General features: G+C 48.0%; 1 protein-coding gene across 1 annotated transcript in view; it reads left to right on the top strand.

Annotated features, from left to right (window-relative positions):
* Positions 1 to 578: 578 nt before the first annotated feature.
* The window catches only part of LOC115097550 (protein-glutamine gamma-glutamyltransferase E-like), a 43,256-nt gene continuing 16,913 nt past the window's right edge, over positions 579 to 26,921 (top strand). Inside the window, exons 1-7 of the mRNA XM_029613488.1 lie at positions 579 to 600; positions 942 to 1,060; positions 12,952 to 13,080; positions 13,197 to 13,374; positions 17,150 to 17,285; positions 19,777 to 19,880; positions 21,383 to 21,625. Of these exons, the coding sequence (XP_029469348.1) occupies positions 579 to 600; positions 942 to 1,060; positions 12,952 to 13,080; positions 13,197 to 13,374; positions 17,150 to 17,285; positions 19,777 to 19,880; positions 21,383 to 21,625 (931 nt within the window). The remainder of the gene's footprint in view (positions 601 to 941; positions 1,061 to 12,951; positions 13,081 to 13,196; positions 13,375 to 17,149; positions 17,286 to 19,776; positions 19,881 to 21,382; positions 21,626 to 26,921) is intronic.

Genomic DNA, 26,921 nt, shown 5'->3' with positions numbered 1-26,921 from the left:
ATTTTGCGTAGGCTCGGCGGTGCGCGCAAGCCCCAGGACGCGCATATGTCCCGGGGCTTGCAAAAAGGGGTGTTCTGGGGGCGGGTCCGTGGGTGGGGCACCGGCCCGGGGACAGGACTGAGGACTCTTGCACAGCTGCTGTGCTAAGGGATGGCGCGCCGGCAGCTGGCCGGCGCGCGCAAGTTACGCCTGCCCAGAGGCAGGCGTAACTTTCAAGATAAATGTCAGGAGCGGGTTTTAGTTAGGGGTGGGGGCGGGTTAGATAGGGGAAGGGAGGGGAAGGTGGGGGGAAGGAAAGTTCCCTCCGAGGCCACTCCGATTTTGGAGCGGCCTCGGAGAGAATGGGGAAAGCCATTGGGGCTGCCCTAGGGCTCGGCGCATGCAAGGTGCACAAGTGTACACCTCCTTGCGCACACCAACCCTGGATTTTATAACATGCGTGCGGCTCCACGCAAATGTTATAAAATTGAGCGTAGATTTGTTCGCGCCGGGTTGCACGATCAAATCTACACCCTCGCACTGTTTTTAAAATATGGCCCTAATTGCGCAAGATAAATAACAGGTATAAGATTGCGTGAATGAGTTATCACATCGACTCATGTAAGTCTCTTTTAAAATGGCAACTACACCCGTACCTTTCAACCAGCAGACCAAGGTCCGGGTGGCTGGGATCGGGAGAAGACCCTGGAGTGCGGGCGGGATGGGGGGGGGGGTGGCCTTATTATTTTTTAAATGAAAACGAATTCAATTTTTTTTTCTTTTGTTCTGCTTTCAAAACAAAATGAAATGAAATGGGAATTTGTGTTCAGATTTTCTGTTTTGTTTCCAATGAATGCACATCCCGAGTCTCTTTCTGTAACGGATATTCAGGGACTCCATCCTCAGTATTACCTAGTATCGATGCTGTAGATGTAAAAGAAGCTCTTGCTTTGGAATTTTAGATGATGGCGTTTATATGTCTGATGCTAGGGAGCGGCAGGAGTACATTATGGAAGACTTTGGAATAATGTTTGTTGGAACTGCATCCCATATATCATACAGACGATGGATCTATGGTCAAGTAAGTGAAAAAGGACGTTAGATTGCTTTGAACATAGTGGAAAGCCTCTTTGGGGCCATTGCCAAGAGCATTGCCACTAAATCATTTTCTCTCATTCCTAATCATATTTTGGTGCAGAGCTTTTATTAGGGATGTGCACTCGTTTGAGATGAACTAGGAAATTTTGACGCCTTCAATATTCAGATCTAGGCGGATTAGTGTTAACCAGCTAATTTACATGGGATATTGACCAGCTGATGACTATTCCTGTAGAAATCACCACTTAGCCGAATAAGTCATATCTGACTAAGTTAACTTAACTGGATACATCCAAATATCGGCACTTATTTGGCTGTTAACCGGATAAGTAGCACTGCCCCGAAATGCCCTTTGCCCACCCACAAGATATCCAGCTATCACCACTGAACACAGCTGGATACTCAGCGGCTGCCATTTAATTGGATAAATCACGCTGAATATTGGCCTCAACGAAATTTCACATTTTGTTTCAATTTGTTTTAAAAATGAATGAAAGAAGAACAAAAAAAATGTCATTTCTTTTTCCTTTGTTTCATTTTAAAATGAAGGCCAAGCTCCCTCTGTCATCACTGCAAAAACAAACAAACAAAAAATCCTCCTACCATGGACCCTTTTGCACTGAAGTTGCCACTCCATTGCCACTATTGGAAATAGCGAAATAGCGTTGCCACTGCCAGATCGAGGCCCGCACCATTGTTGACTTTAACTGTACAAAATGGTGCTGGTCAGAGCCTGATCACTTCCATTTGATGCAGCAAAAAGTAACAACACCATTTCCAATAGGAGCAGCGGCAGAGCAGGGGCACCCCAAGATCACTCCTGGCCTGTGAAGAAATTGCCAACTACAGGATACAATGGAAACCTAGGAGTGGGTTTTATTTTACTGTGGATGCAACATATTTTGAGTTTTGATTGTTTTTTCATTTTGTTTGTTGATTGCTTTTTTCATTTTAAAGAAAAGAAATTAAACAGCAAACAAAATGAAAAAAAAAAAAAGTCTGTGCACACCCCCTATTATTTATTATTGTTGGCCTTGACTATGTGCAGTCAATGGATTAACAATGGGATAACCCAGATTAGGCATTGCTAGTGATCAGTGCCCTCACAAATCAGGTTGGATGGAGTGAAGGAGTAGTAGTGGTTCAAGCAGCAGGCAGTGAGGCAAGCAAGCCAGCATTCAAATCCCACCACTCCCACTAAGCCACAGTACTTTTCACAGAGGGGGAAAAAAAGTACCACGGGTTTGACTAAGCTTAATAAGTAGAAAGTAAAAGTAAATGTGGTGCTTCAGTGATTTTTTTTTGTTGTTCATGAATTCTTTTTCATTTTGTGCTTTGTTTCTTGCTTAAGCAGCGAGCCCAGTGCAGTGTGTAATGAGCTCCCCCTAGTGGCATAAACATAAAGCAACAGACTTTGAAATGTGTAAACACTGGTGCTAATTCTCAAGGCCTTAGCCCTAGCTACTGTGCATTAGACCTTGAAAACCACACAAAAAAAATCCAGAAAAATGTAGAAAGCTTAAAGAATCTGTACTAAAGAGGATTGTTCTATTTGTCACAGGGGGACAGAAGTAGCTTTGGGTTATACTATAGCTTCACCATGTGGGAGAAAATAATGGCGGAATCCTAGCCTATAAAACTCTTAGGTACAATTTTGAGGTGTGGATTTTTAGTTGTTCTTTCTAGAAGCAGTAGGCTTACTCCTTTATTTATTTTGGGGAAAAGGGCCTTTAGGGTTTCTTGGCTAGAAACTTGGGTATAGACAGGGCCAGATTAAGGCCAGCTGATGCCCTAAGCACAGCTCAATAACAGCACAGCTCAATAACTGTCTTATCAGTTAAGCCCTTCCACGGCTTAACTGATAAGACATAAAAAAGTAGATTTTCTAACATGCGTGTAGGCGTCCATGTGCTTGCGGTTCCCGGCGTACGCACATGGACACGCCAATTTTATAACATGTGCGCGTAGCTCATATCCTCAATACTATTACAGCTTGCTAGGCCATGAACCCAGTGGATCTGCCCTCGGTCTAGGCCATACCCAGATTGGTCCAGCAAATCCAGCAGCTGCAGAAGCTTCTTAAACAAGTAACTGGTCTACTCAAGGCACTTATATTACATATGGATGCTATGCTGGCCCAATTACCGGTGCCAGCACTCGCACCAGTCCCTGTAGCTCTTCCTCCTCCAGCCACGCTTGCCTGTGTTCCATGACCCATGTCACATTTTTCGTCACCTCTCAGGTATGGTGGCGACCCAAAGAATGCAGAGGGTTCATCAATTTATGTAAAATGCATTTTGAACTCCAGGAGGCTCACTTTCCATCGGACTGCACTAAGGTGACCTATGAATTCTCCTTGTTGGATGGTCCTGCCCATGCCTGGGCTTCCCCCTTGTGGGAACAAGAGGACCCATTCCTGTACAATGTGGATAACTCTCTACAGCAAGTTCACCTTATATTCAACGAGCCTAGCTGTGCCTCCTCCGCCACCATGTTGCTGCTATAAATCCGACAAGGCACCCGCACAGTAAATGAGTATGCAATACATTTTCATACCCTAGCCTCTGAGCTCCACTGGGGTGAAGACAGCATAACAGGCATCTTCTGGCAGGGCTTAACACAGTGAATAAAAGATGAGTTGGCAGATTGAGATATTCTTCCCATACTGGAAGGTCTTATTGCTCTGGCTATTCGGGTGGACCTAAGGTTCCAGGAACTTCCCACTCAGGAGAAAGTTCCCGCTCAGGAGAAAGTTCTCCAGGCTTCCCGCTCAGGAGACAGTTCTCCAGGCTTGTGCATACTGTTTTCTTGTGTGCCTGGGACCTACTCGCACAGAAACTGGATGTGCAACGATGGTCCATCCGACTGGTGCAGAAATTTAAGCATCCTCTTGTGTCATTCACTGATCCAGTGATGACAACTCCTTCAGAAGAGCCCATGCAGTTGATCACTCCAGGCTCTCGATTGAGGAAAAACAGAGATGGAGTCAACTTAATCTTTGTTTCTACTATGCTGCCCAAGGGCACTTCTCAAGCTATTGCTTCGAGAAATTGGGGAAACTTTTGAACCTAGGGTTGGTCACAGAGTCAGTCCTATGTTAGTTCCCCTATTCTCCACAGTTGGTGATACTGATCTGTCTCATCTTTGTGAAAATGACAGTTCAAAAGGAAATGAATCTAGATTCAGGGGTGGATGTCAATTTTATTCATGAGTCACTGGTTTGCCGATACCAACCGCCCACAACCACCTTGGCTACAGCATTTACAATCTTCTCAGTATATGGCGAGTCTCTGCCAAGCTGTTTGACCATGACCACCCTTCTCCTTATCATGCAGAAGAGCTTCCTCCACCATGAGAGTATTGTTTTCTACGTGTTACCCCAAAAATTCAACCCAGTTATCAATGAATCTGCTCTGGCTCATGTTACACCAACCTTCCTTAGACTGGGGTGCTTTGCAAACTGCTCGTTGGGGTCCCCACTACCAGGAACAATGTCTCTTGCAGGTCCTATCGTCTATCAAGGTAGCCCAAGCTACTATGCTGGCCCAACCATGCCTACCACCTCAGTATGCTGAGTTTGGCAATGTTTTTAAAAAGCAGTAGGCCAAGATCCTGCCACCTTACCAGTCATATGACCGCCCAATAGACTTACTCCCCATGAAGATGCCTCCTAGGAGTTTAGTCTATCCATTATCACCACCAGAGACAGACACCATGTCTAAATACATACAAGAAAACCTGGATTAAGGGTTAATTCAACCTTCCTCTTTCCCTGCAGAAGCAGACTTCTTCTTTGTAGGGAAAAAGGATGGCTCATTGAGACTCTGCATAGATTACCAGAGTCTGAATGCAATTACTTAGAAGAACTTTTACCTACTACCTCTTATTACCGAGTTGTTTGACTGCCACTGAAGAGCACAAATTTTCTCGAAGCTGGATCTCCATGGGGCATATAACCTTATACTTATCTGAGAAAGTGATGAATGGAAGATGGCCTTCAATACCAGGGATGGATTATGAATATCTGGTCATGCCATTTGGGCTCTGCAATGCCCCTGCCATTTTCCAACACATGATCAATAAGTACTCTCGGTACCTCCTGTATTCCCACGTAGTGCTTTACCTGGATGAAATCCTCATCTTCACTTGCTCTTTGGCACAACACTGTGGGCACATAAGGTAAGTTCTGCAAAGACTTTGAGAACATCACTTATATGCCAAATTAGAGAAGTGCACATTTGAGCAACTGGAGCTGCAATCTTGGACTTCATTGTCTCTTGAACCTAGAGAAGGTAAAAGCCATCCGGGATTGGCCCTAACCTTTCAACCTCAAGGCATTGCAATGCTTCCTTGGCTTTGCAATTATTACTGACAGTTTAAGGCTGGATACTCCTTTCTGTCAGCACCCCTCACAGCCCTTACCAAAAAGGGGGATGACATCAGACATTGGACCGATGAGGCCATGCAGGCTGTACATTCTTTTATGATTATGGAAAAAATATCATTGAAGGCAAGCAGCTCTTTTCAAACTTTTGTCCTTCTGTGGGAACTTTACCCCCCTAGTTCTCGGAGTATGATTCTAAATTGAATTATATCTCTGTTACGGTCCTGGGCTGTGCCCTGGTCCCTCCACCTACCTCGGGGCCGGCCCGGGCCGCTGGAACCTCTCTTCAGCCGTTAAGGCCCAGCCTAGCCTCTGCCGCGGCGTTCCCTCCTTGAGGGAGATGCCGTCGATCCTCCATGTTTGGCCCCGCCCCCTAGAAGTGCACCTGCGTGCGCAAGGGCTCTAGATTTAAAGAGCCCAGCGCGGAAAGATGGAGGACAGCTCAGGGATGACGTCAGATGCTGCAGGGATATTTAAACCCTGCATCCACCTCTGTGCCTTGCCTTGCAACAAGGTTCACTCTCTGTTGAGAGCTACTGGTTGCTGCTTTTGACTACTGGCTTCTGACTTCGGCTCGTCCACTGGTTTCTGATTCCAGCTTCTGTCCACTGATTCCTGTCTCTGGCTTTCATCCAGGAGGCCTCTCCTAAGTCCAAGCGGCTCGGGTCCTCATGAGCTCCTCTCGGGGGGACAGCGGGCTTCCAGTTGTAAAATTCCAGTTGGCCTCCTGGCTTCAGCTCTACTCTATCCTCTGGAACTCCTCTTCAGACATCGACCCACAGGAGACCACATGTAAGTCCAAGCGGCTCGGTTCCTCACAGGCTCCTCCTGGGGGGACCTCGGGCTTGCAATGGTGAAGATCCCTCCGGTCTCCTGCCATGTGCTGCTTCCTGGCTTCGACTTCCACTGTGGGCCTTCCCACAGTGTGTCATCATCTGTCCCAGCCGGCTCAAGGGTCCATGAATCCAACAGTTTGGAAGGTCATGGACCCAGCGGACGTGGCGGGTTTAAAGGCCATCCCCGGAATTCCCCAACGTTTGCAGCAACAGCAAGTCTGTCTTGATGCTCTGATGGTGACTGTAGACAGACTGGCCAATTATATTGATGGAACACCTGCACTTGTACCTCCTGCGCCAGTTGCCACAGCCGATCCTGGACCAGCAACGCCCACACAGCTGCCAGCACCCTCATGGTACTCGGGGGAAGCGAAGTACTGCCGCGGATTCCTCAATCAGTGCTTCATCCTATTCAATCTGCTGCCTTCCCAGTTTTCGACGGATCAGATTAAGACCAGTTATATTATTTCTTTGTTGGATGGGAAGCCCCTGGCCTGGGCCTCTCTGCTATGGGAGTGTAAAGATCCCCTTCTAGGGAATCTGGAACAGTTTGTCTCTGCCTTTCGATATATCTTCGACGAGCCTTCTCGCAGGCCCACTGCCGCCTCTGAGTTACTTCAGCTACCCCTAGGCAACCAGTCCCTTGCCAAGTATGCGGTGGAATTCCGTACCCTGGCAGCCAAGCTAGACTGGAGGGATGACAGCCTCCATGGCATATTCTTGGAAGATATCTCTTCAAGACTAAGCGGCGAGGGACCTCCTGGATGACCTGAACAGCCTGATTGATATGGCTGGACGGGTGGACCGCCCTATCCAACGCTGTTTTCGGGAAGGGAAGTCCGGTCATAAACCCAGTAATTCTGGGCCTACATTTCCCCGACCTGTACCCTCCTCCTCTGCCTCTCCTGGAGACCAAGACATAGAGCCTATGAAGTTGGGTAGAGGTCCAATTTCACAGGAAGAGAGAAGACTGCGCCGTGCTCAAGGTCTGTGCCTATATTGCGGTGGCAAGGGGCACTTCCTAGCCCGATGTGGTGAGCGGCTGGGAAATGCCAGAACCTAGGGATCATTGGGGAGCTGACCCTAGGTAATACATGTTCCGCCTCCTCATGTACTATACCTGTTACCTTGTCTACCCTGGTGGTACGTTTGATACGCTGGCTTTGGTTGACTCCGGAGCCAGAGGGAATTTCATCCTCGCAGACCTTGTCCAGCAGTTGCAGATTGGGGCCCAACCCCGAATCCCTCCTATCCGGGTATCTTCTATTCATGGTACTCTTCTTCCGGGGAACATTACTACCTGCACCAAGCCCTTGGTTCTTCACACCGGCCTCCTGCACGTGAAAGAAATCTCTTTCCTTATACTGGACTCCCCAGTCATACACTGGGATACTCTTCAGATTGCATCTTAGGGCCCGTCTTGTTTTGACTTCTGCCTGATGAATATTCCTCATCCCGGTGTGCCTCTCTTGACCACACCCATACACTCCCACCACAGTACCAAGACTACGAAGATGTCTTCTCTAAGGAGAAAGCTGAACTTCTCCCGGAACACTGGCCCTTTGACATTGCCATAAACCTGGTTCCTGGCACTACACCTCCCAGGGGGCGGGTTTACCTCTTGTTGCTTCCAGAAACTAAGGCCATGTCTTCGTATATTCAAGAGAATTTGGACAGAGGTTTCATTTGGCCCTCTAAGTCCCCTGCCGGGGCCGGGTTCTTCTTTGTGGCCAAGAAGGATGGGTCACTCTGACCCTGCATCGATTACCGTGGCTTCAACGCCATCACGTGATGGGAGAAGTCCATAAGTCGAAAGGGGGGGTCATTTGCGGTCAATATGGACATATGGAGAATTCCATAAGTTGAGTCTATGTCCATATGTGCAAATAAAAATTTAAACCCCTCACCCGCCTTAATCCCCCCCCCCAAGACTTACCAAAACTCCCTGGTGGTCCAGCGGGGTCAGGACACCATTTCTGAACTCCTTTGCAAGGAGCACGTGAGGTCGGCGTCACGTCGGAGTGACGCGGCGTCACGTGATTCCCCTCGGGTCCGCTCCCAGACCCTCACGGAACTTTTGGCCAGCTTGGGGAGTTTTGGTAAGTCTTGGGGGGGGGATTAAGGAGAGTGAGGGGTTTAAATTTTTATTTAGATCAACAATCGCGATTTCCAACGTATTCAACATAGCTATGTTGAATAAGTTGGAAATCCGATCGTTTACGCCTCATCACTTTTTTAAGTTAAAAAAAAAAAGTTGCGTTTTACATTTAAGTTCAAAACGAATGCACACCCCTAGGGCAAGGCTATCAGCGCCATTTTGAGTCATAGCAGGCCAGATGGCGTGGAGGGAGAGACCGCTTGTGGGACTCCGCTGGACCACCAGGGACTTTTAGTAAGTCTTGGGAAGGGTTCGGGATGGTGGGGGGGGGGGGGGTGTAAGAAAGTAAAATTTAAGGGTTGAGGTGTTTTTTTGTGTTTTTTTTAAATAAATGTGCCCCTTCCCCCGCACTAACCCGAAAAATGAATTTTCTCCGAAGCTCGGGGAAAATCCATTTCGTGGTTCAGGTCCCCCCGATCCACAACGAATTAGGCAATTTCAACGAAATTGCCTAATTCGTAATAAACAAATGCACATCTCTAGTCTCCACCATCCAAATCCGCAGCGTCAGTTCATCGTGGAGGTAGACACATCTGATTTTGCGGTAGGAGCTGTTATCCACGAAAGGCAAACCCCTACTATGTTCCTATTATTCCCGAAAATTCTCTTCAGCGGAAAGAAATTATAGTATCGGCGATAAGGAGCTCCTGGACATCAAGCTTGCGCTGGAGGAGTGGCGGCAATGGCTGGAGGGGCCCAGTACCCCGTGATCGTCTATACGGATCACAAGAACCTGGAATCCTTGTGCCGAGCCCAATGCCTTAATTCTCGACAAACCCAATGGTCGCTCTTCTTTAGCCGGTTCAATTTCCTCCTCCGGTACAGGCCAGCCTCCAAGAACATTAGAGCGGACACCCTTTCACGCACGGCTGAAACAGAGGATAACCTGGATCTGCCCCGTTATATCCTCGATCCAGCCAAAGTCATTCTTGCAGCTTCAGAGGTGGTTCCTATGGGTATAATGGTCATACCCGTTTGCCTGTGCAAGAAGGTGTTGTCATGGGCTCATGACTCCTTGACCGCAGGGCATTCGGGGGTCACTCGGACTTTGGATCTGCTGACCGAATATTACTGATGGCCTCAGGTAAGGAGAGATGTTCGAATTTACGTCAGCTCCTGCCCGACCTGTGCTCAACAAAAGATGCCGACTGGTCGCCCATGGGGGCTTCTTCAACCATTGCCTATCCCCACCAAGCCATGGACCCATTTGTCCACCAACTTCATCGTGGACTTGCCAGCTTCAGAAGGGAAGACAGTAATATGGGTCACGATCGACAGGTTTTCGAAAATGGCCCACTTCATCCCCCTTACTAAGTTACCAACGGTACCTGAGCTTGCTAGCCTTTTCACCTAACACATCTTTCGCCTACATGGACTTCCTTTCCATATTGCCTCCGACCGGGGCTCACAATTCACGGCTAAATATTGGAGAGCACTTTGCAAGAAATTTGGGGTCCAGTTGGATTTCACGACCGCCTTTCATCCCCAAGGCAATGGCCAAGCGGAGCGCACAAACTGGACCTTGAAAGCCTTCCTCCGAGCCTTCGTGGGAGACCTACAAGATGATTGGGTGGCTTTACTCCCATGGGAAGAATTCTCCTGCAATCACCATAGGCATTCGGCTACCAGTAGGCCTCCCTTCCATGTAGTCTATGGGAGACATTTCCGACCTCCTTTGCCTTTGCCATTGGCAGTCCCATCACCGGCCGTGCAACTCACAGACCAACAGCTACACAGCCTCTGGGGCTCTACTCGGGAGAAACTTCAACGCACAGCAGTCACGGCTAAGAGGTATGCAGACCTTCTGCGACGTCTAGCTCCAACATTCCTTCTCAGGGACAAGATATGGCTAAGTACCAAACACCTTTGCCAGCGGGTTCCTTTGATGCGCTTGGCTCTGAGGTACATTGGCCCATTTCCAATCACGGAACGGGTGGGTGCGGTCTTCTACCGGCTCTGCCTCCCCTCTACGCTCAGAGTTCATAACATTTTTCATGTCTCGTTGCTCAAGCCATTGGTCTTGTCCGTCTTCCATAACAGGATCCCTGAATCCGCCACTCCAGCGGCCCAGGAGGACATGGTCTACCAAGTAAAGGACGTCTTGGATGTATGGTTCCACCATCGTAGATGGGAGTACCTCCTTTCCTGGGAGGGCTACGGCCCTGAAGAAAATACATGGGAACCGGCCTCTAACATCCTGGACAAGGGGCTGTTCCACCAGTTCCACTTGGATCATCCGGCTTAGCCCAAGCCCCCAGGAAGGGGGCATAGGAGGGGGGGTACTGTTATGGTCCCGGGCCGTGCCCCGGTCCCTCCACTTACCTCAGGGTGGCCTGGGCCGCTGGAACCTCTCTTCAGCCGGCTAGGCCCGGCCTAGCCTCTGCCGCGGCATTCCCTCCTCGAGGGAGACGCCGTCAATCCTCCGTATTTGTCCTCGCCCCCAGACACGCGTGTGGGCGCAAGGGCTCTAGATTTAAAGGGCCCAGCACAGGAAGATGGAGGACAGCCCAGGGATGACGTCAGATACTGCAGGGATATTTAAACCCTGCATCCACCTCTGTCCTTGCCTTGCAATGAGGTTCACTCTCTGCTGAGAGCTACTAGTTGCTGCTTTCGACTACTGGCTTCTGACTTCGGCTTTCAACTACTGGCTTCTGACTTCAGCTCATCCACTGGCTTCTGATTCCAGCTTCTGTCCACTGGTTCCTGTCTCCGGCTTTCATCCAGGAGGTCTCTCCTAAGTCCAAGTGGCTCGGGTCCTCACGAGCTCCTCTTGGGGGGCCCGTGGGCTTCCAGTGATGAAGTTCCAGTTGGCCTCCTGGCTTCAGCTCTACTCTTCTCTATCCTCTGGAATTCCTCTTCAGACATCGACCCATAGGAGACCACACATAAGTCCAAGCGACTCGGGTCCTCATGGCCTCTTCCTGAGGGGACCTCGCGCTTCCAGTGGTAAAGATTCCTCCAGTTTCCTGCCCTGTGCCGCTTCCCGGCTTCGACTTCCACTATGGGCTTTCCCACGGTGTGTCATCATCTGTCCCAGCCGGCTCAAGGGTCCACAAATCCAACAATCTCTGCATAACAGATTGATAATTTGTATTCGGTGAGTCCCTATTTTGCTGACATACTAGTTGGGGAAAGATGGGTGGAGGGAAGACTGGGGTTGGGTATATGGGAGAAAAACTGACATAAAATGTTTTGAATTATGTGTGTAAAGCAAACAATTATGTATCTATTTATGTGTTTAAAATCCTTTATATACCACTACCTCCAAATCACAGTTCAGTGTGGTTTACAGCAAAGCATTCATAAATCACATAAGACAAACAATGATTAAAACAAAATAACAAAATACCAGCGGTATTAATAAAACTCTTAAAATATATAAACTAAATATCTAACAGTATCCTTAAAGAACACTGAGGTAGATCTTAAAAACATACGCGCGCGAACAAAAGTACACCGGATTTTATAAGATACACGCGTAGCCGCGCGTATCATATAAAATCCGGGGTCGGCGCGCGCAAGGCTGCGCAAAATCGGCAGCCTGCGTGAGCTGAGCTGCGCAGCCTGCCTCTGTTCCCTCCGAGGCCGCTCCAAAATCAGAGCGGCCTAGGAGGGAGCTTTCCTTCTGCGTCCCCCCACCTTCCCCTCCCTTCCCCTATCTACTCCACCCCCCAGCCCTACCTAAATCCCCCCCTACCTTTTGTTGTGCAAGTTACGCCTGCTTGAAGCAGACGTAACTTGCTCACGCCGCTCACGCAGTGCTGGGGGACTCGGGACCGCCCTTCTGGCCCGCCACCAAACCATCACCTCACCCCGGGACCCACCCCGGACCGCCCCTGACCCCAGACACGCCCCCAGGACATGCCCCAGATTGCTGCCACGCCCCCAGACACGCCCCCTCCTGCCCCTTTTACGACGCCCCGGGACTTACGCGCATCCCGGGGCTTTGCGCGCGCCGGCGGCCTATGCAAAATAGGTGCGCCGGCACGTGAGTGCCCTGCGCACGTAAATCCAGCAGGATTTACGCGCGCAGGGCTTTTAAAATCTAGCCCATTGCTTTTATCTTTTTCCTATAATTCCTAATATCTTTCTCGTCTCTCAATTCCACTAGTAGATTTGGACCAACATAAGAAAATGCATGTAATCTGGTTTGTTATAGTTTATAACCCTTGGATGTTGGTACTGTCAGCAGATTAGATTGCACTGATCATAGTGTGCAGATTGGAGAATATTCTCTAATATATTTAGCTAATCTGTCAGATTTTTGCCAGCAGATCTGGGAAAATTTTGAAAGAAATTTAGACAGTTTTGAAGGGTGATTTAATATTTAATTGATCCAGTAGCTCTCAGAAGTATAATGGACATTAAATTCTAAATGTGGTCCAATGCTACATCTTAATGATCACATGAGAGAAATCCTGGTTGACCTCTCATTAAGATGTACAATTCCCTGGCAAATCCTGGTTACAGTGTAAATGTTTTTTTTCCTACAGTTTGAAGATAACATGTTGAATATTTGCTTCCAAATGCTGGACCAGAGTTTAAATTACAAGCGTAACCCAGTGCTTGATGTATCCAAAAGGAATGATCCTGCCTATGTGGGCAGAGTGCTTAGTGCCATGGTGAGGAAATAATTAATTTGCACTCCCCCCAGGAGTTACAAACCCAGTTACATTTTCCTGCATTCTATGTCTGTCATCATTTTTTCTTTCTTCTCATGTGATTATATCATCTCCAGGTCAACAGCAATGATGATAATGGAGTTGTGCTTGGAAGCTGGAGTGAAGACTATTTAGATGGGACAAGCCCAACCTCCTGGAATGGAAGTGTCTCCATCTTACGCCAGTGGTTCAATAGTGGTTATCAACCTGTCAAGTATGGACAGTGCTGGGTCTTTGCAGGCGTGATGTGCACAGGTATTTTCTAATATGAAAGAAAATCAACAACAAATATTTAGTTTTGACTATGCTCAAGGGAGCAGCAAATATTTCAGCTGTAGAATCAGATTTTCATGGAATCAGTGTTGATTATTTCTCTTGAACTGAACTAGTATCTTGATCTCATAAAGGCCCAAGAAACCGCCATGAAATTTGATGAAAGATTCAGAAGGTAGATGGAAGACTTGAAAGATATCTGTTGCGATCCCGGGTCGGCCCCGGGATCGCCACTTACCACCGACGCGGTTCCGGCCCGTGTCCGCCTCGCCTAGGCCTGCTGGGGCCTCTAACGCCGCACTCCTGCTCCAACGGAGCAGTCGGCGTCCTGCTGCGGCTGGCCCCGCCCCCTTAGACGCGCGCGTCCCAGCACTAAATTTAAAGGGGCCAGCGCGGGAAAGCCCTGCTCCTCCCTCGGATGACGTCAGACGCTGCAGGGCTATGTAAGCCCTGCAGTCCCAGGTTTCCCTGCCTTGCAACGAGGTTCCCAGGGTGTCCCTGCTTCCAGTTGTGGTGTTCCTGCTTCATTTCCTGACCTCCCTTGCTCCTGACTCGGACTGGCTTTCGGTGATTCTCTGGCTCCTGACTCGGACTGGCTTCCGGTGATCCTCTGGCTTCTGACTCAGATTTGGCTTTCGGTGATTCTCTGGTTCCTGACCCCGGATCGGCTAGTGGTGTTTCCCTGGTGCACGACATTGGGCTGGTGAGCGACAACCCTCTGGTTCTCTACCTAGGACTCCATCAAGACCCCGTCTCCGAAGACCCGCCTAAGTCCCAGCGGCCGGGTCCCTACGGGCTCCTCCTCGGGGGACACCGGCTTCCAGGGTGAATCTCCTAAGTCCCAGCGGCCGGACTCTTACGAGCTCCTCTCGGGAGAGTACCGGCTTCCAGGGCGAAGACCTCTACCACCAGGCCAGTCTCACCTCCTCTTCATCTTCCTTCTGAGCCCTTGGTCGCATAGGGTCTTCTGTGGTTCTTCCTCCGGCCATCTTCAAGCCTGCCTCTGCCGCCTCCCGGTCGGGACCACTGCTGCAAACCCTCACAGCATTCCATCCATCGGTTCCGGTCGGCCCAAGGGTCCACGAAGCTAACAATATCTTATGCAAGGGGCAAACTGTAATAAGCCACATATCGGCAAAGTCTACTGGTATTTACGGACCTGTGTGTACTTTTAGCTAGTTTTCAAAGAGAAACTACCCTCGTACCTGCAGACTTTGCTCCTGTCATTTGAGCAACCAGGGCTCTGGGAATGAAATTACATGTGTGTAACTGAAAATTTAATTCCACATGCATCGTTTTCTCCCTCAGCCCAAACACGCCCCCTGAGAATGTCTACTTTAACAGTGGCTAAATATAGCCAAATTGTAAAACTATGTGGCTATAGCCAGCTGCTTTGCCTGAGGCAAATTTCAAACCCAGAGTAGGTGTCTAATGTCCATACCTATATTTTATCCATGGACTTTATACCCATTTTCAAAGTGAAAATATTCTTGTGCTTTTACTTAGAAAATTACTGTGGGGATGAAGAACATATGATCCTTTATACCTTGTATGGGTAGACGTTTGCTTGAAAAGTATGCATAAAGATTTAAAAAAATGCTATCTGCACGAATACTCTTCCTCCCGCATCCTAAATACACCCCTGTGAATGTCTCCTCCCCATTTGGGGCTAAAAGCACAAGCACTTTTTTGAGAGTGGGTAACATTCAGACAGGCAATATATACAAACAGATTCAGGGCTGCAGAATGGCTGCCATGGTTTCCATTCTGTGGCGGCCAAAGAAAGATAGGGCCGAAGCTGGACCCCATTCCTTGGTGGCTAAAAAGAGCCCTAGAGGCACTCTTTCTCTTTCGCTATCTCACAATTTGCGATTTTGAAAGCAAATTCTGTTTTGGGCATATTGCACAGCATATAACGCCAGGAAAAAAGGTATAATTATTTCCAGCGTTAAAACTATTACAACAGCAGAAATAAGAGTATCCTTTAGATTCCATTCAACAAATGAATGGGAGCATTTTATTAGCTCACAATGAGGTAAATTTTAAAAGGGCCACGCAGGCGTCCATGGTGGTTCTTGGCATGCGCAAATGGACACGCAGATTTTATAGCATGCGCACGTTGCCGCGCGCATGTTATAAAATCCGATATCCACCATCACACGCAACGCTCAGCACCCCTCATTTTAATTTACTCCACCCTAACTCCACACAAACTCCTCCCATTCAGTAAAAATATTTAAAATTTGCATACGCTTCTCGCGATGCATTATTTATCGTGGGCATTTATGGCATTATCACGGGCGATAAGACCCTAACGTAATTTGATAAGTGACCCTGTTTGTGAGGATTGCGAAGTTATCTTCACACTTATAAAAGTATTTGCTGTAATGAGATTTTTAAAGGGAATTTTGGTTATAGGGTATGATTCATTCCCCTATAATTTCTGTTGCATTCTAGAGGTGTGCAGGCAAAAAGTTTTCGTTGCATACGCGATAGGTATTCGTGGGGGGTCAATTCCGTTTCATGCGGACGTATGGAGAATTCAATAAGTTGTCGATCTGTAAATATGTTTCTACTAAATTAACTACAACCCCCCACCCTTCTGACCCCCCCAAGACTTACCAAAACTACCTGGTGGTCCAGCGGTGGGGTCCGGGAACTCACTCACACCCTCGGTGCTAGTTTCATCATGGCGCCGATAGCCTTTGTCACAGGGGCTACCGGTGCCATTGGTCAGCTCCTGTCACATGGCCATCGGCCTGGCCTGGCGTCGGCGCGGCAGGTCGCTCCGGGACCCCCGTTAGACCCACAGGGACTTTTGGCCAGCTTGGGGGGGCCTCCTGACCCCCACAAGACTTGCCAAAAGTCCAGCGGGGGTCCGGGAGTGACCTCCTTTCACGCCGGCCGCCCGATCCCAATACTCAAAATGGCGCCAATTGGCGCCATTTTGAGACTCAAAATCGCCGTCCCGCCAATACTCAAAATGGCACCGATCGCCTTTGCCCTCACTATGACAGCGATCGGCGCCATTTTGAGTATTGGGATCAGGCGGCCGGTGTGAAGGGAGATCGCTCCCGGACCCCCGCTGGACTTTTGGCAAGTCTTGTGGGGGTCAGGAGGCCTCCCCCAAGCTGGCCAAAAGTCCCTGTGGGTCCAACGGGGGTCCCGGAGCGACCTGCCGTCCGACGCCAGGCCAGGACTCAAAATGACGCCGATAGCCTTTGCCCATACTATGTCACAGAGGCTACCGGTGCCATTGGTCAGCCCCTGTCACATGGTAGGAGCACAAGATGGCGCTGATGGCCATGTGACAGGGGCTGACCAATGGCACCGGTAGCCCCTGTGACAAAGGCTATCGGCGCCATGATGAAATTAGCACCGAGGGTCTGAGTGAGTTCCCGGACCCCACCGCTGGACCACCAGGGAGTTTTGGTGAGTCTTGGGGGGGGGGGTCAGGAGGGTTGGGGGGTTTAAATTTTTATTTAGGCCAAATTAAACAGAAATCTGTTTAATACGTGGGGAGTCGCGATGCGTTTCGCCTCCCCACGTATTTAACAGCAAAAAATAAGTTGCGGATTTCAAATACGTGGAAAACGGATGCACATCCCTATTGCATTCTAGTGTTGGGAAGGAGCATTACAGACCAAGAAAACAGCGTGCATTTAGAAATCATGCAACACGAGAAGAAAAGGCTAATGAGGCTAAATAAATTAATACTAAGTTCTGTAACTGAAATTAAACTTTTTTTTCTTTTCAGTACTAAGATGTCTTGGAATTGGTGCCCGTTGTATTTCAAACTTTAACTCTGCCCACGACACAGATAAAAATCTGAAAATTGAAACTTACGTTACCCCTTTTGGAGAGCCTGCAGGCATGAGCAGTGACAGCGTATGGTAACTATCAATGTTTCAACATTTTTAACATCACAGAGATCCCATATATGTGAGTTACATAAGACACATTATACAGGACTGAAATGTAGAAATGATGGCAGAAAAGGACCAAATGGTCTATCCAGTCTGCCCAGCATGCTTATGGTAGCCCCAGCCGCGCCATACAGGTCTCCCCTATAAAGGTATCATCAGTGGGTGGCAACAGCCGTGCCGTACAAGTTACTCCCATTAAAGTCAGCCCTTGTTGCTTGCTGTTTGAGTCCAATTCCCTGTTACCTCTTGCCGTTGAAGCAGAGAGTAATGTTGGAGTTACATCAGAAGTATAAGGCTTATTGGTTAAAGGGAGTAACAAGCTGCATCAGCAAGTTACCCCCATGCTTATTTGTTTTCCCAGACCGTAAAATTCATGTCCTTGTTGGTTGCTGGCTGAAACAAATTCCCCTTTTCCTCTTTTCTCCCTGCCATTAAAGCTGAGAGCAATAGTGAGTTGCATCAACAATATGAAGGTTTATTGGTTAAGGGTAGTAACCGTCACACCAGCAAGTTCCCCCCCCCCCCCCCCCCCGCACTCTTTTCTTCATTTCCATCCTCTTGCCTTTAGGGATCCAGGCTGTTTATCCCAAATCTTTCACTGTTTTTGTCTTCACCATCTCCTCCGGAAGGGCATTCCAGGTATCCACCTTTGTTCCTGCTCAGTGTCTGTCTAACATCCCTGGGATATTAACTTCTTGGCTAATGAGGCTTTTGCAATGCTGTAGGACCACATCTCAAGGATTCACAAGTGTACACCAAATATGTGCATAGCAAACCTTTGCTAATATTTGAACTGCCTACATAGATCAATGAGGAAACAGTTACAGAGTTGCCCATTTGTCTTCCAGAGGGGCTTGACCTCCTATTTGTCTAAAATATCTTTTTCATATCTTTTTACTTGGAATAATTCCTCACTTCCAAACATTTCATCAAGCAAGTAAAGGTAACTCAGGCCCTTCTTTCCATAAAAACTCTTTTGTAATAGGCATTGAATAGCTGGTATGCCTGTGATTATTTCCTACAGATAAAATGCATTTGGCCTAATTTTAATTCCCTGGCACGCGCAAATACTAGGAGATACGGGCGTGGTTGGGCCACGCACGCGCCAAGCACATTTTCAAAGTGGCCCGGCCACGCGCGTATCTCCTGGTACGCGAGGTAGAGCAGGGTCTCTAAAAAGAGGCGGGCTGGGGGAGGGGCGGGCGGGGGCCATTAGGCGCTGTCCCAGTGAAGTGCACGCCGGCTGGCGCGTGGAACTTACTTCTGCTTGTCAGAGCAGGTAAGTTTTAAAACAAAAAAAAATTAGGGTAGGTAGATGGGGTTTAGGGGTCAGAGCAGAGAGGGGGAAAAAGGAGGAAAGGTAGCTAGGGGGTTAGGGAACTGGGGAAAGGCCTAGTCGCTTCGGTGCGCGTTTATTTTAAAAATCCCCCCCTTGTGCACGCGAGTCAGCACCCGTGTGCACATGTTATAAAATAGGCGTGTCCATGTGCACACGCCAGGAACCGCACACACATGGTGCCTGCACAGCCCTTTTAAAATATACCTCATTGTGAGCTACTAAAATGCTCCCATTCATTTGTTGAATGGACTATAAAGGATACTTTTATTTCTGCTGTTGTAATAGTTTCCAATATGCTAATAAAGTCTGTGGTTATGTGCTAGCACGCCGTGCAACGTAAAATAAAATGTATATTACGCTGCAGAATGTACTCTGCTATCATTCTGAGCTGGAAAAAAATGCATCTAATTTTCAATATTTTCTCAAGTTGCAAGAAGGGAGATGCACATATTTTGGTAACAGACACAAAAAGGGGTTTGAATGAGCACAAGTTTGAAAGTTATGAGCAGTAGCACCAGTTGTCAAGGCTTTACCCCTGGCTTCTCTACAGTACAGTACCTAGAGTTCATGCCTGGACGATTGGTGCAACTTTATCAGAAACAACTGGCAATGGGATTCAGGTTATCTGCTTCACTTCAGCCCACTTGTCACCTTAGGAATAATAACACACAAAAAAAATCTTCCTCAAGACTTTTCGGGACTTGAACTGTTAACTTTCTAACGTCAAGAATGTAGACCTAGAAGTCCTAGAATGCTTTTTTTGTTGACTTACATTTTCATATAGGGTAACAATTTGTATAGTTAGAACCAAGTTTTGTATTTAGATTTTGCAAAAATACTGTCACAGCAAAATGCAGTAATTTTATCTGGTAGGAAAGGTGGCAAAACCTGGTGATGTAACACAAGGTAAATAAGATTCACATTAGCACACAGATAATATAGCTCCACCAATAAGTCTGAACCTCTTGCGTGCACTCTGGTAGCAGTAAGGAATCAGTATTGTTTTGCCACGTTTCATGTCAAAAAAGAGAGGCAGTCATGGGTACTCTGAGGTCCCCTGTAATCTTCCAACCAGGTCAGCCATACATTAATTGCTGCATTGTATCGTCCATTATACAGGAATTTTCATGTGTGGAATGAAGGCTGGTTCCAACGACCTGATCTTGGAGCGACTTATGATGGATGGCAGGTTTTGGATGCAACTCCCCAAGAGACTAGTGATGGTAAGACGGGACTTTATGCATGAATATCTACATATATAGAGCTGATCTACACATATAGAGCTGGCTTTTGGGGGGGGTCTGTGCAGTTGCAGGGGGGGGGGTGCCAAGGCCACAGCTCCCTCCCACTTGTCTCTGAAAAAGAACTGCCTCTTCCTTCGAAATGCAGTCCTCGGGACCGAAGCAGAGCAGAGCATCCTGCTGCCCCCCCTTCCCCTTCTGAGATGGCCCTGCAGGCCTGAAGATCAGCTGCTGGGCCCCACCGGACAACAACTGCTGATCCTGCCCATCCCCCTTCCAAGAAGGGCTGTGGGGTGAAAGAGGAGTTGTTGCATCGCTCCTCACCCCCCCCCCCCCACCCCCCGCCACCCCCGCCTGGCACTTCCTCTCCCTCAGCTCAGCTGGCAATTTTCGTTGGCACACAAGGCGCTGCTTACTTAGCCTAGAGCTGGCCCTGTACAGATACTTGTTGTAAGCATTACTAACCTTACCATGAATTAATTTGCTGAGCAGTCAGAGGCCGGGTTAATCGAGGTCTTTTCACATAGACACAGAATGGGGGAAAAGCTTGCGTGAATCTGGCCCTGCATGACATAGATAATTACTTTCCTGTCTCGAAATTATACTGAGGGCTTAAATACATTTTTTATTTGAATTGGAAATTTAAATTTCATACTTTGTTTCCTTTTTTTTTTTCCCCTCCCCCTCAAAAAAAAAAACAGAAAGAGATAGAAAGTTCCATTTGTTTTTCATTTTATTTCGTTTGAAGGCACCTCTGCCCCCTGCCACCAAACCAAAAAAAACCCCAACAATTTTCAAAACCGCGCACGCACGTTATAAAATCCGATGTCCATGCATGCATGCGACGCGATCGGCCTTTTCTTTCCAGTTCCATCCTTCCCTTTCCCCTTTCCTCTTTCCCCTCTCCACCCTGACCCCAGCTTCTACCTAGCTAACCCAGCAGCACCCCTTCCCCCCCGCCCCACAAAGGAGGGGGGAGGTGCAATTTTCAAAGCAGCCTTCTCCGTTTCTCTGCCAAGAATCCCTTTGAAAATTGCCCCCATAAATATCCCCGCGGTTGGATCACAGAAGATGGAAAATGTTTAAGGAACTAAAAAGAAGTATTGGAAATGCAAAAATGAGTTTTGGGACTGTAAGGGACATACTTAAAGGTAAGGAAAAGGCTTCTGAGTGTGCATGACTTCTCAGTGGTAGGACAGAGAAGTGAAACACTGATTTACAGTAAAGACATCATAAAGAAAATGCAGGCTTTGGAAATGTGGTGTTAAGAGAAGAAATCTGGAAAGACCTGATCTCCGATGAAAGCGTGGGTGAGATGGGAGAACCTTGGCAGAAGACCCGGCCATAAAGAAAATGAGATTTGCTGGTCCATGTACACAGATGTAAATTAGCCATTCTAGTATAGGAGGGCAGGAGAGAGGAAAGGAGAGAGCAGTCTGGGCAAATGGCAGTAATTGCTTTGTTTCTCTTGTTTTCGCTCGTAGGAATATTTTGCCTTGGTCCCACCTCACTACATGCCATCAAGGAAGGAGACGTGCAGCTCCCTTATGATGCTCCATTTGTATTTTCTGAGGTGAATGCAGACTACGAGAGCTACATTGTCTATGATTCCGGGTATACAGTGAAAACCTACACCAGTACCAAATTAATTGGGAAAAACATCAGCACCAAGGATGTGGGCTCTGATGTGCGGATAGATGTCACACGGAATTATAAATTTGATGAAGGTATGGAGAATCTCTCTTCTTTTCATCCCACATCCTTTTCTTGTTAATTTTATAATTATGTGTCAGTATTTGTTATTGCCAACGTATTTTAATGGCCAGCACAAGGCTTTTCTCTCATGATGTGGGCATGAATGGTGAGCAGATTTGTGCAGAGAAAGAACCATAAATTGGGTGAGCCAGGGCAAGTTTTTTTTTTCTTTTTTTATAGCATGAGCAAAAAGGCTCCAGGACATTTGTCCTTTGCCATATCTCAAGAATTTTGCACAACAGAGGCCCTTTGTAGCTTTGTAATGATTTTATAATACAAAATTTGCATGTAGATTTGCATTTGTCTGCCTAATCTGAGGCAGATAAAATGCTTGGTGTAGGTAAATATCTGCGGGGTTGTTTTGGTATTAGGTTTATAAGGCAAGCCTCCTAGTAGCATTCATAGAATATAAATAAGATGTGGAGAATAAGATGAGGAGTGCAGACAAAGTATCACTTTTATCCTGGGGTCCATTTTTAGCTGCTGTCTCCGGCTGTTATCCGGCTAACTTTGGCTGACTGTTCAATGCAACAGCTGCACCATTGAACATACCCGACTATCTTAAAGTTAGCTGGATAAGTTTATCCAGCTGTGTAATAAGCCAAATAAATTATCAGCTAACTTTGAATATCAGAATTAGCCAGATAACTTATCTGGCTAACTTAATTCTGCCCTGAAATGCCCCTACAATATCTGGTTAACATTTGGCCAGCTAAGTGGCAGAAATATTCAAAAGTTGGCATTTAGCCAGAAAATGCACAAGTTATCTGTCTAAATACCTTTGAATATGGACCCATTGACAGTGGCGTAGCTAGACAATTTGGCGCCCGGGGCAAGAGACTTCTTCGGCGCCCCCTCCCTCCATCAAACAGCAGTTTGACGTCATCAAACTGCTCGAATCGCTCTCACTTCGCCACCACGCACGACGCCGCTTATTTGGCACATTTTATTTTATCAGGCGTTTTGGCGCCCCCTTAGACCCGGCGCCCGGGGCGGCCGCCCACCCTGCCCACCCCTCGCTACGCCACTGCCCATTGATGAAAGTAATATATTTCACCCGACCCCCCCCCCCCCTGTATATTTCCCTTTGGGGTGGGTGTTGGCCAGCAGGGGGAGGATTAAACTTGAGAGAGAGAGAGAAAGAAATCAATATGTCACTCTATTTATACCACTGTAAGAGGGGGCACTTTTAACTCAGTGTGGGGTTTGGGGGGTGGGGTGGATTGGGAGGGTGCTTTTACATGCATATTAGGAGGTACGAACAGCAAAACTGACAGCACTGAAGATTTTCTGCTGTTTGAATCGATGAAAGGTACAAGAGGAGTTGATTTGTACAATGCACTCTCTACCTAGCTTGTTTGAAGCGTTGCGGAAATTAGCACAAGGTGTGAGTTGCGGAAATTGTCTGTGCGATGTGGTAGCTTCGAAATTAGCCTAACCATGCCCCGTTTTTTTTATCGTGGGCACTATTTCTGCTATAAATATAGCATTGGGATACATCTAGGAGTTAGTTAGCCAGCTAACTATAGCCAACTAACTTTAGGAAAGCTCTTTGGCCCGACCAGACTTAGCCGGCTAAGTCAACCGGCTAACTCTGAATATCAAAGTTAGCAGGTTAACGTAGCTGGCTTACTCAGATCCTCCCAGTTATGCTTCGGACTGCCCCTAACTTATCCGGCTAAATTCTAGCCTCCTAACTTATTAGCCAGCTAGATTTTAGCTGGATAAGAACATAAGAACATAAGAAAATGCCATACTGGGTCAGACCAAGGGTCCATCAAGCCCAGCATCCTGTTTCCAACAGTGGCCAATCCAGGCCATAAGAACCTGGCAAGTTCCCAAAAACTAAGTCTATTCCATGTTACCATTGCTAATGGCAGTGGCTATTTTCTACGTCAACTTAATTAATAGCAGGTAATGGACTTCTCCTCCAAGAACTTATCCAATCCTTTTTTAAACACAGCTATACTAACTGCACTAACCACATCCTCTGGCAACAAATTCCAGAGTTTAATTGTGCATTGAGTAAAAAAGAACTTTTTCTGATTAGTTTTAAATGTGCCCCATGTTACCTTCATGGAGTGCCCCTAGTCTTTCTACTATCCGAAAGAGTAAATAACCGATTCACATCTACCCGTTCTAGACCTCTCATGATTTTAAACACCTCTATCATATCCCCCCTCAGTCGTCTCTTCTCCAAGCTGAAAAGTCCTAACCTCTTTAGTCTTTCCTCATAGGGGAGTTGTTCCATTCCCCTTATCATTTTGGTAGCCCTTCTCCGAACAAATGCAATTACTGCGGATCAAGAAAAACATACTTAAAATTTAAATAATTTAAAACACACTTGCAGGGATATTTCAAAAGGAAAGTGGCTCCCCTAGCCAGGACCTCCGGGCACATACTTAAGAATTTCTTCCTTCTCACCTGAGATATTTTTAATAAATCCAGATAAATGCAAATTTTCCCTCAATGAAACTGTGCCATACGATTTCGCATAAACAGACGTAGCACCATATCCCGATCAGATGGTACCGTAATGCAAAGGACACTAAGGGGCAGATTTTTACAGGAGCGTGCCCGGGGTACACTTGTGCGTGCTACCTGGAGCGCACAAATGTACACCCGATTTTATAACATGCGCGAGCTGCCGCGCGCATGTTATAAAATCCAGGGTCGGCGCACGCAAGGGGGTGCACACTTGTGCACCCTGCATGCGCCGAGCTCCAGGGGAGGCCTGATGGCTTTCCCCGTTCCCTCCGAGGCCGCTCCGAAATCGGAGCGGCCTCGGAGGGCACTTTCCTTTCGCTCCCCCCACCTTCCCCTCCCTTCCCCTATTTAATCCAAATATAGCCAGCTAAGCCATTTAACTATTATGTTATCCATCTAAATAGCTTTTGAATATAGACCTATTCGTTATCCAGCTGTATGTAGCCAGATAACTTTATGCTGATATATTTAATGGGATGTTTATCCCGTTGAATATACAGGGTGTTATCTGGCTAACTTTAGCTGGATACCTTGTCCACTACCCAGCCTATTGAATATAACCCTCTTGATGTTTAACTGTAATATTTGATATTAGAGAAGGCAGCTACACTGACTCAAGCAGGTACTTCATGTTGTGCTGATTATTTTTTAAACCATGTTTTCCATCCTCTATCGACTTAATAGTGTCCTTTAGATTTACTAAATAACTCCATGTCGTCATGGAAAGGCTGAGTTTCTCTTACCTATATGTGCATTTATTCTGCTGCCTCTTACTACTTCTCCTCTCTTATTTATCCTTCCCCCCCCCCCCACCCCATGAACTCTGTTTCTCAGGCAAGCAGTGGCATGCAGACAGGGCCTTCCAGGGATTCTGTGAATCCTAACAATGCATGCCGGGCACCATGGCTAAAGCCCAGGGATGCTAGCGAATTCGCAGAGAAGACCAGGGCTGTTGGGCAGGGGCAGTGGAGTCTCCTTTAGCAAAAAGAAGAGGGGTGGGACTGAGCCACTGCTGCTCACAGAAGCATCTTTGCTTCAGTTCTCACCCCCAGTTTCCTACTCAATATCCTCTAGGGATGTGATGGACAAAAAGTTTGTTTCATTTCATTTTTTCATTTCGGAGGATTTTGTTGTTGTTGTTTTATGTAATGTTTTTTTCAGTTTGGATCATTTCCCAAACAAAATACCGTATTTCCACGCATATAACCCGCGGGTAATGTGCGTTTTTACCTACCCCGCATGCCCCCCGCGGGGTATAAACGTGGGCGGGTTATCCAGAAAAAATTTTACAGCAGCGGTTAACATCTCTCTCCCCACGCCCCGGCGCTTCACGCCTGTCTCGCCCTCACAACCATGGCGGAGCTGTAGCTTCCGGTCGGTGACTGAGAGCCCGGCCGTGCGCTCCGAGAGCGGGCAGCGTCCGCCCTGCCGGGAAAAGCCGCTTAGCACGGAAGGAGCAATGGGGGTAAGGCTGGAGGGAAGCGCGGGTTCTGGCCCAGACCTGAGCGGCACTTCACGCCTGTCTCGCCCTCACAACCATGGCGGAGCTGTAGCTTCCGGTCGGTGACTGAGAGCCCGGCCGTGCGCTCCGAGAGCGGGCAGCGTCCGCCCTGCCGGGAAAAGCCGCTTAGCACGGAAGGAGCAATGGGGGTAAGGCTGGAGGGAAGCGCGGGTTCTGGCCCAGACCTGAGCGGCACTTCACGCCTGTCTCGCCCTCACAACCATGGCGGAGCTGTAGCTTCCGGTCGGTGACTGAGAGCCCGGCCGTGCGCTCCGAGAGCGGGCAGCGTCCGCCCTGCCGGGAAAAGCCGCTTAGCACGGAAGGAGCAATGGGGGTAAGGCTGGAGGGAAGCGCGGGTTCTGGCCCAGACCTGAGCGGCGCTTTACGGCCTTCCCCTCCCCAGGCTTTAAGCTTGCAAGTCCTGCAAACCGCGCAAAGGTCCCCGGGGTTTAAGCGGCTCTTCCCGCCAGCCTGCTCTCACTGCTCCGTGTTCACGGTCTGATTGTGACAGAGGGGTTCGCATGGAACCAGAAATCGGTTAAATGAACGAATGAATGACCGAGGGATGCGATGCCCCTCGGACAAGCGCCCTGTCTGCCCGCGGGTTATATGAGGAGGCGGGGTATATTAAAACTTTTTTTCATAAATCTGGAAAACCTGCGGGTTATGTGTGTGGGCGGGTTATATACGTGGGCGGGTTATTGTCGTGGAAATACGGTAACAATTAAAAAAAAAAAAATCCCCCCCAAAAACATCACAAAAATAGTCCCCAAAAATGTCCTTTCTGGTTGCAGCAAAAGCTGTGAAACATGGGCCTGCTCGGCTGAGTTGTCCCAAGACCAGTCGAGGCATTATCGGGCTTCTGCCCTGCAAAGACCACACCGGGGCCTACCTGGCTACACTGAGCCAGGTTAACCAGGGACTCCCTGAGCTCCTCTGATCCCCTCCCATGCCCCCCAAAAATTCCTGGGGCTGGGATCCTCCTTGGCCCCACTTACCCCTTTTGTGGGGGTCCTAGGGTACAAAGGGCAGGAGGAATGCCCACTTACTTTTTCCCTGATCTCCATTGTTAAAAAATGGCACCAGCAGCCTTTAGGCTGCTGCCAAAATGCTGTCATAATGGAACCAGTCATCCCTGAGACAGGCACCAAAGTGAAATATATTTGCTGCCAGCCTCAGGGCCGCCAGCACCATTTTTAAACAATGGACATCACGGCAGGAGCAAGTAGGCATTGCTTCTGCTCCTTGCACCTCGGGAATCCTAATGGAAGGGGTAAGTG

Source organism: Rhinatrema bivittatum, chromosome 8 (genome assembly GCF_901001135.1).
Source record: "Rhinatrema bivittatum chromosome 8, aRhiBiv1.1, whole genome shotgun sequence".
NCBI lineage: Eukaryota > Metazoa > Chordata > Amphibia > Gymnophiona > Rhinatrematidae > Rhinatrema > Rhinatrema bivittatum.
The sequence above is the reverse complement of the archived record's forward strand: the minus strand, read 5'-3'. Positions and strand labels throughout refer to the sequence as shown.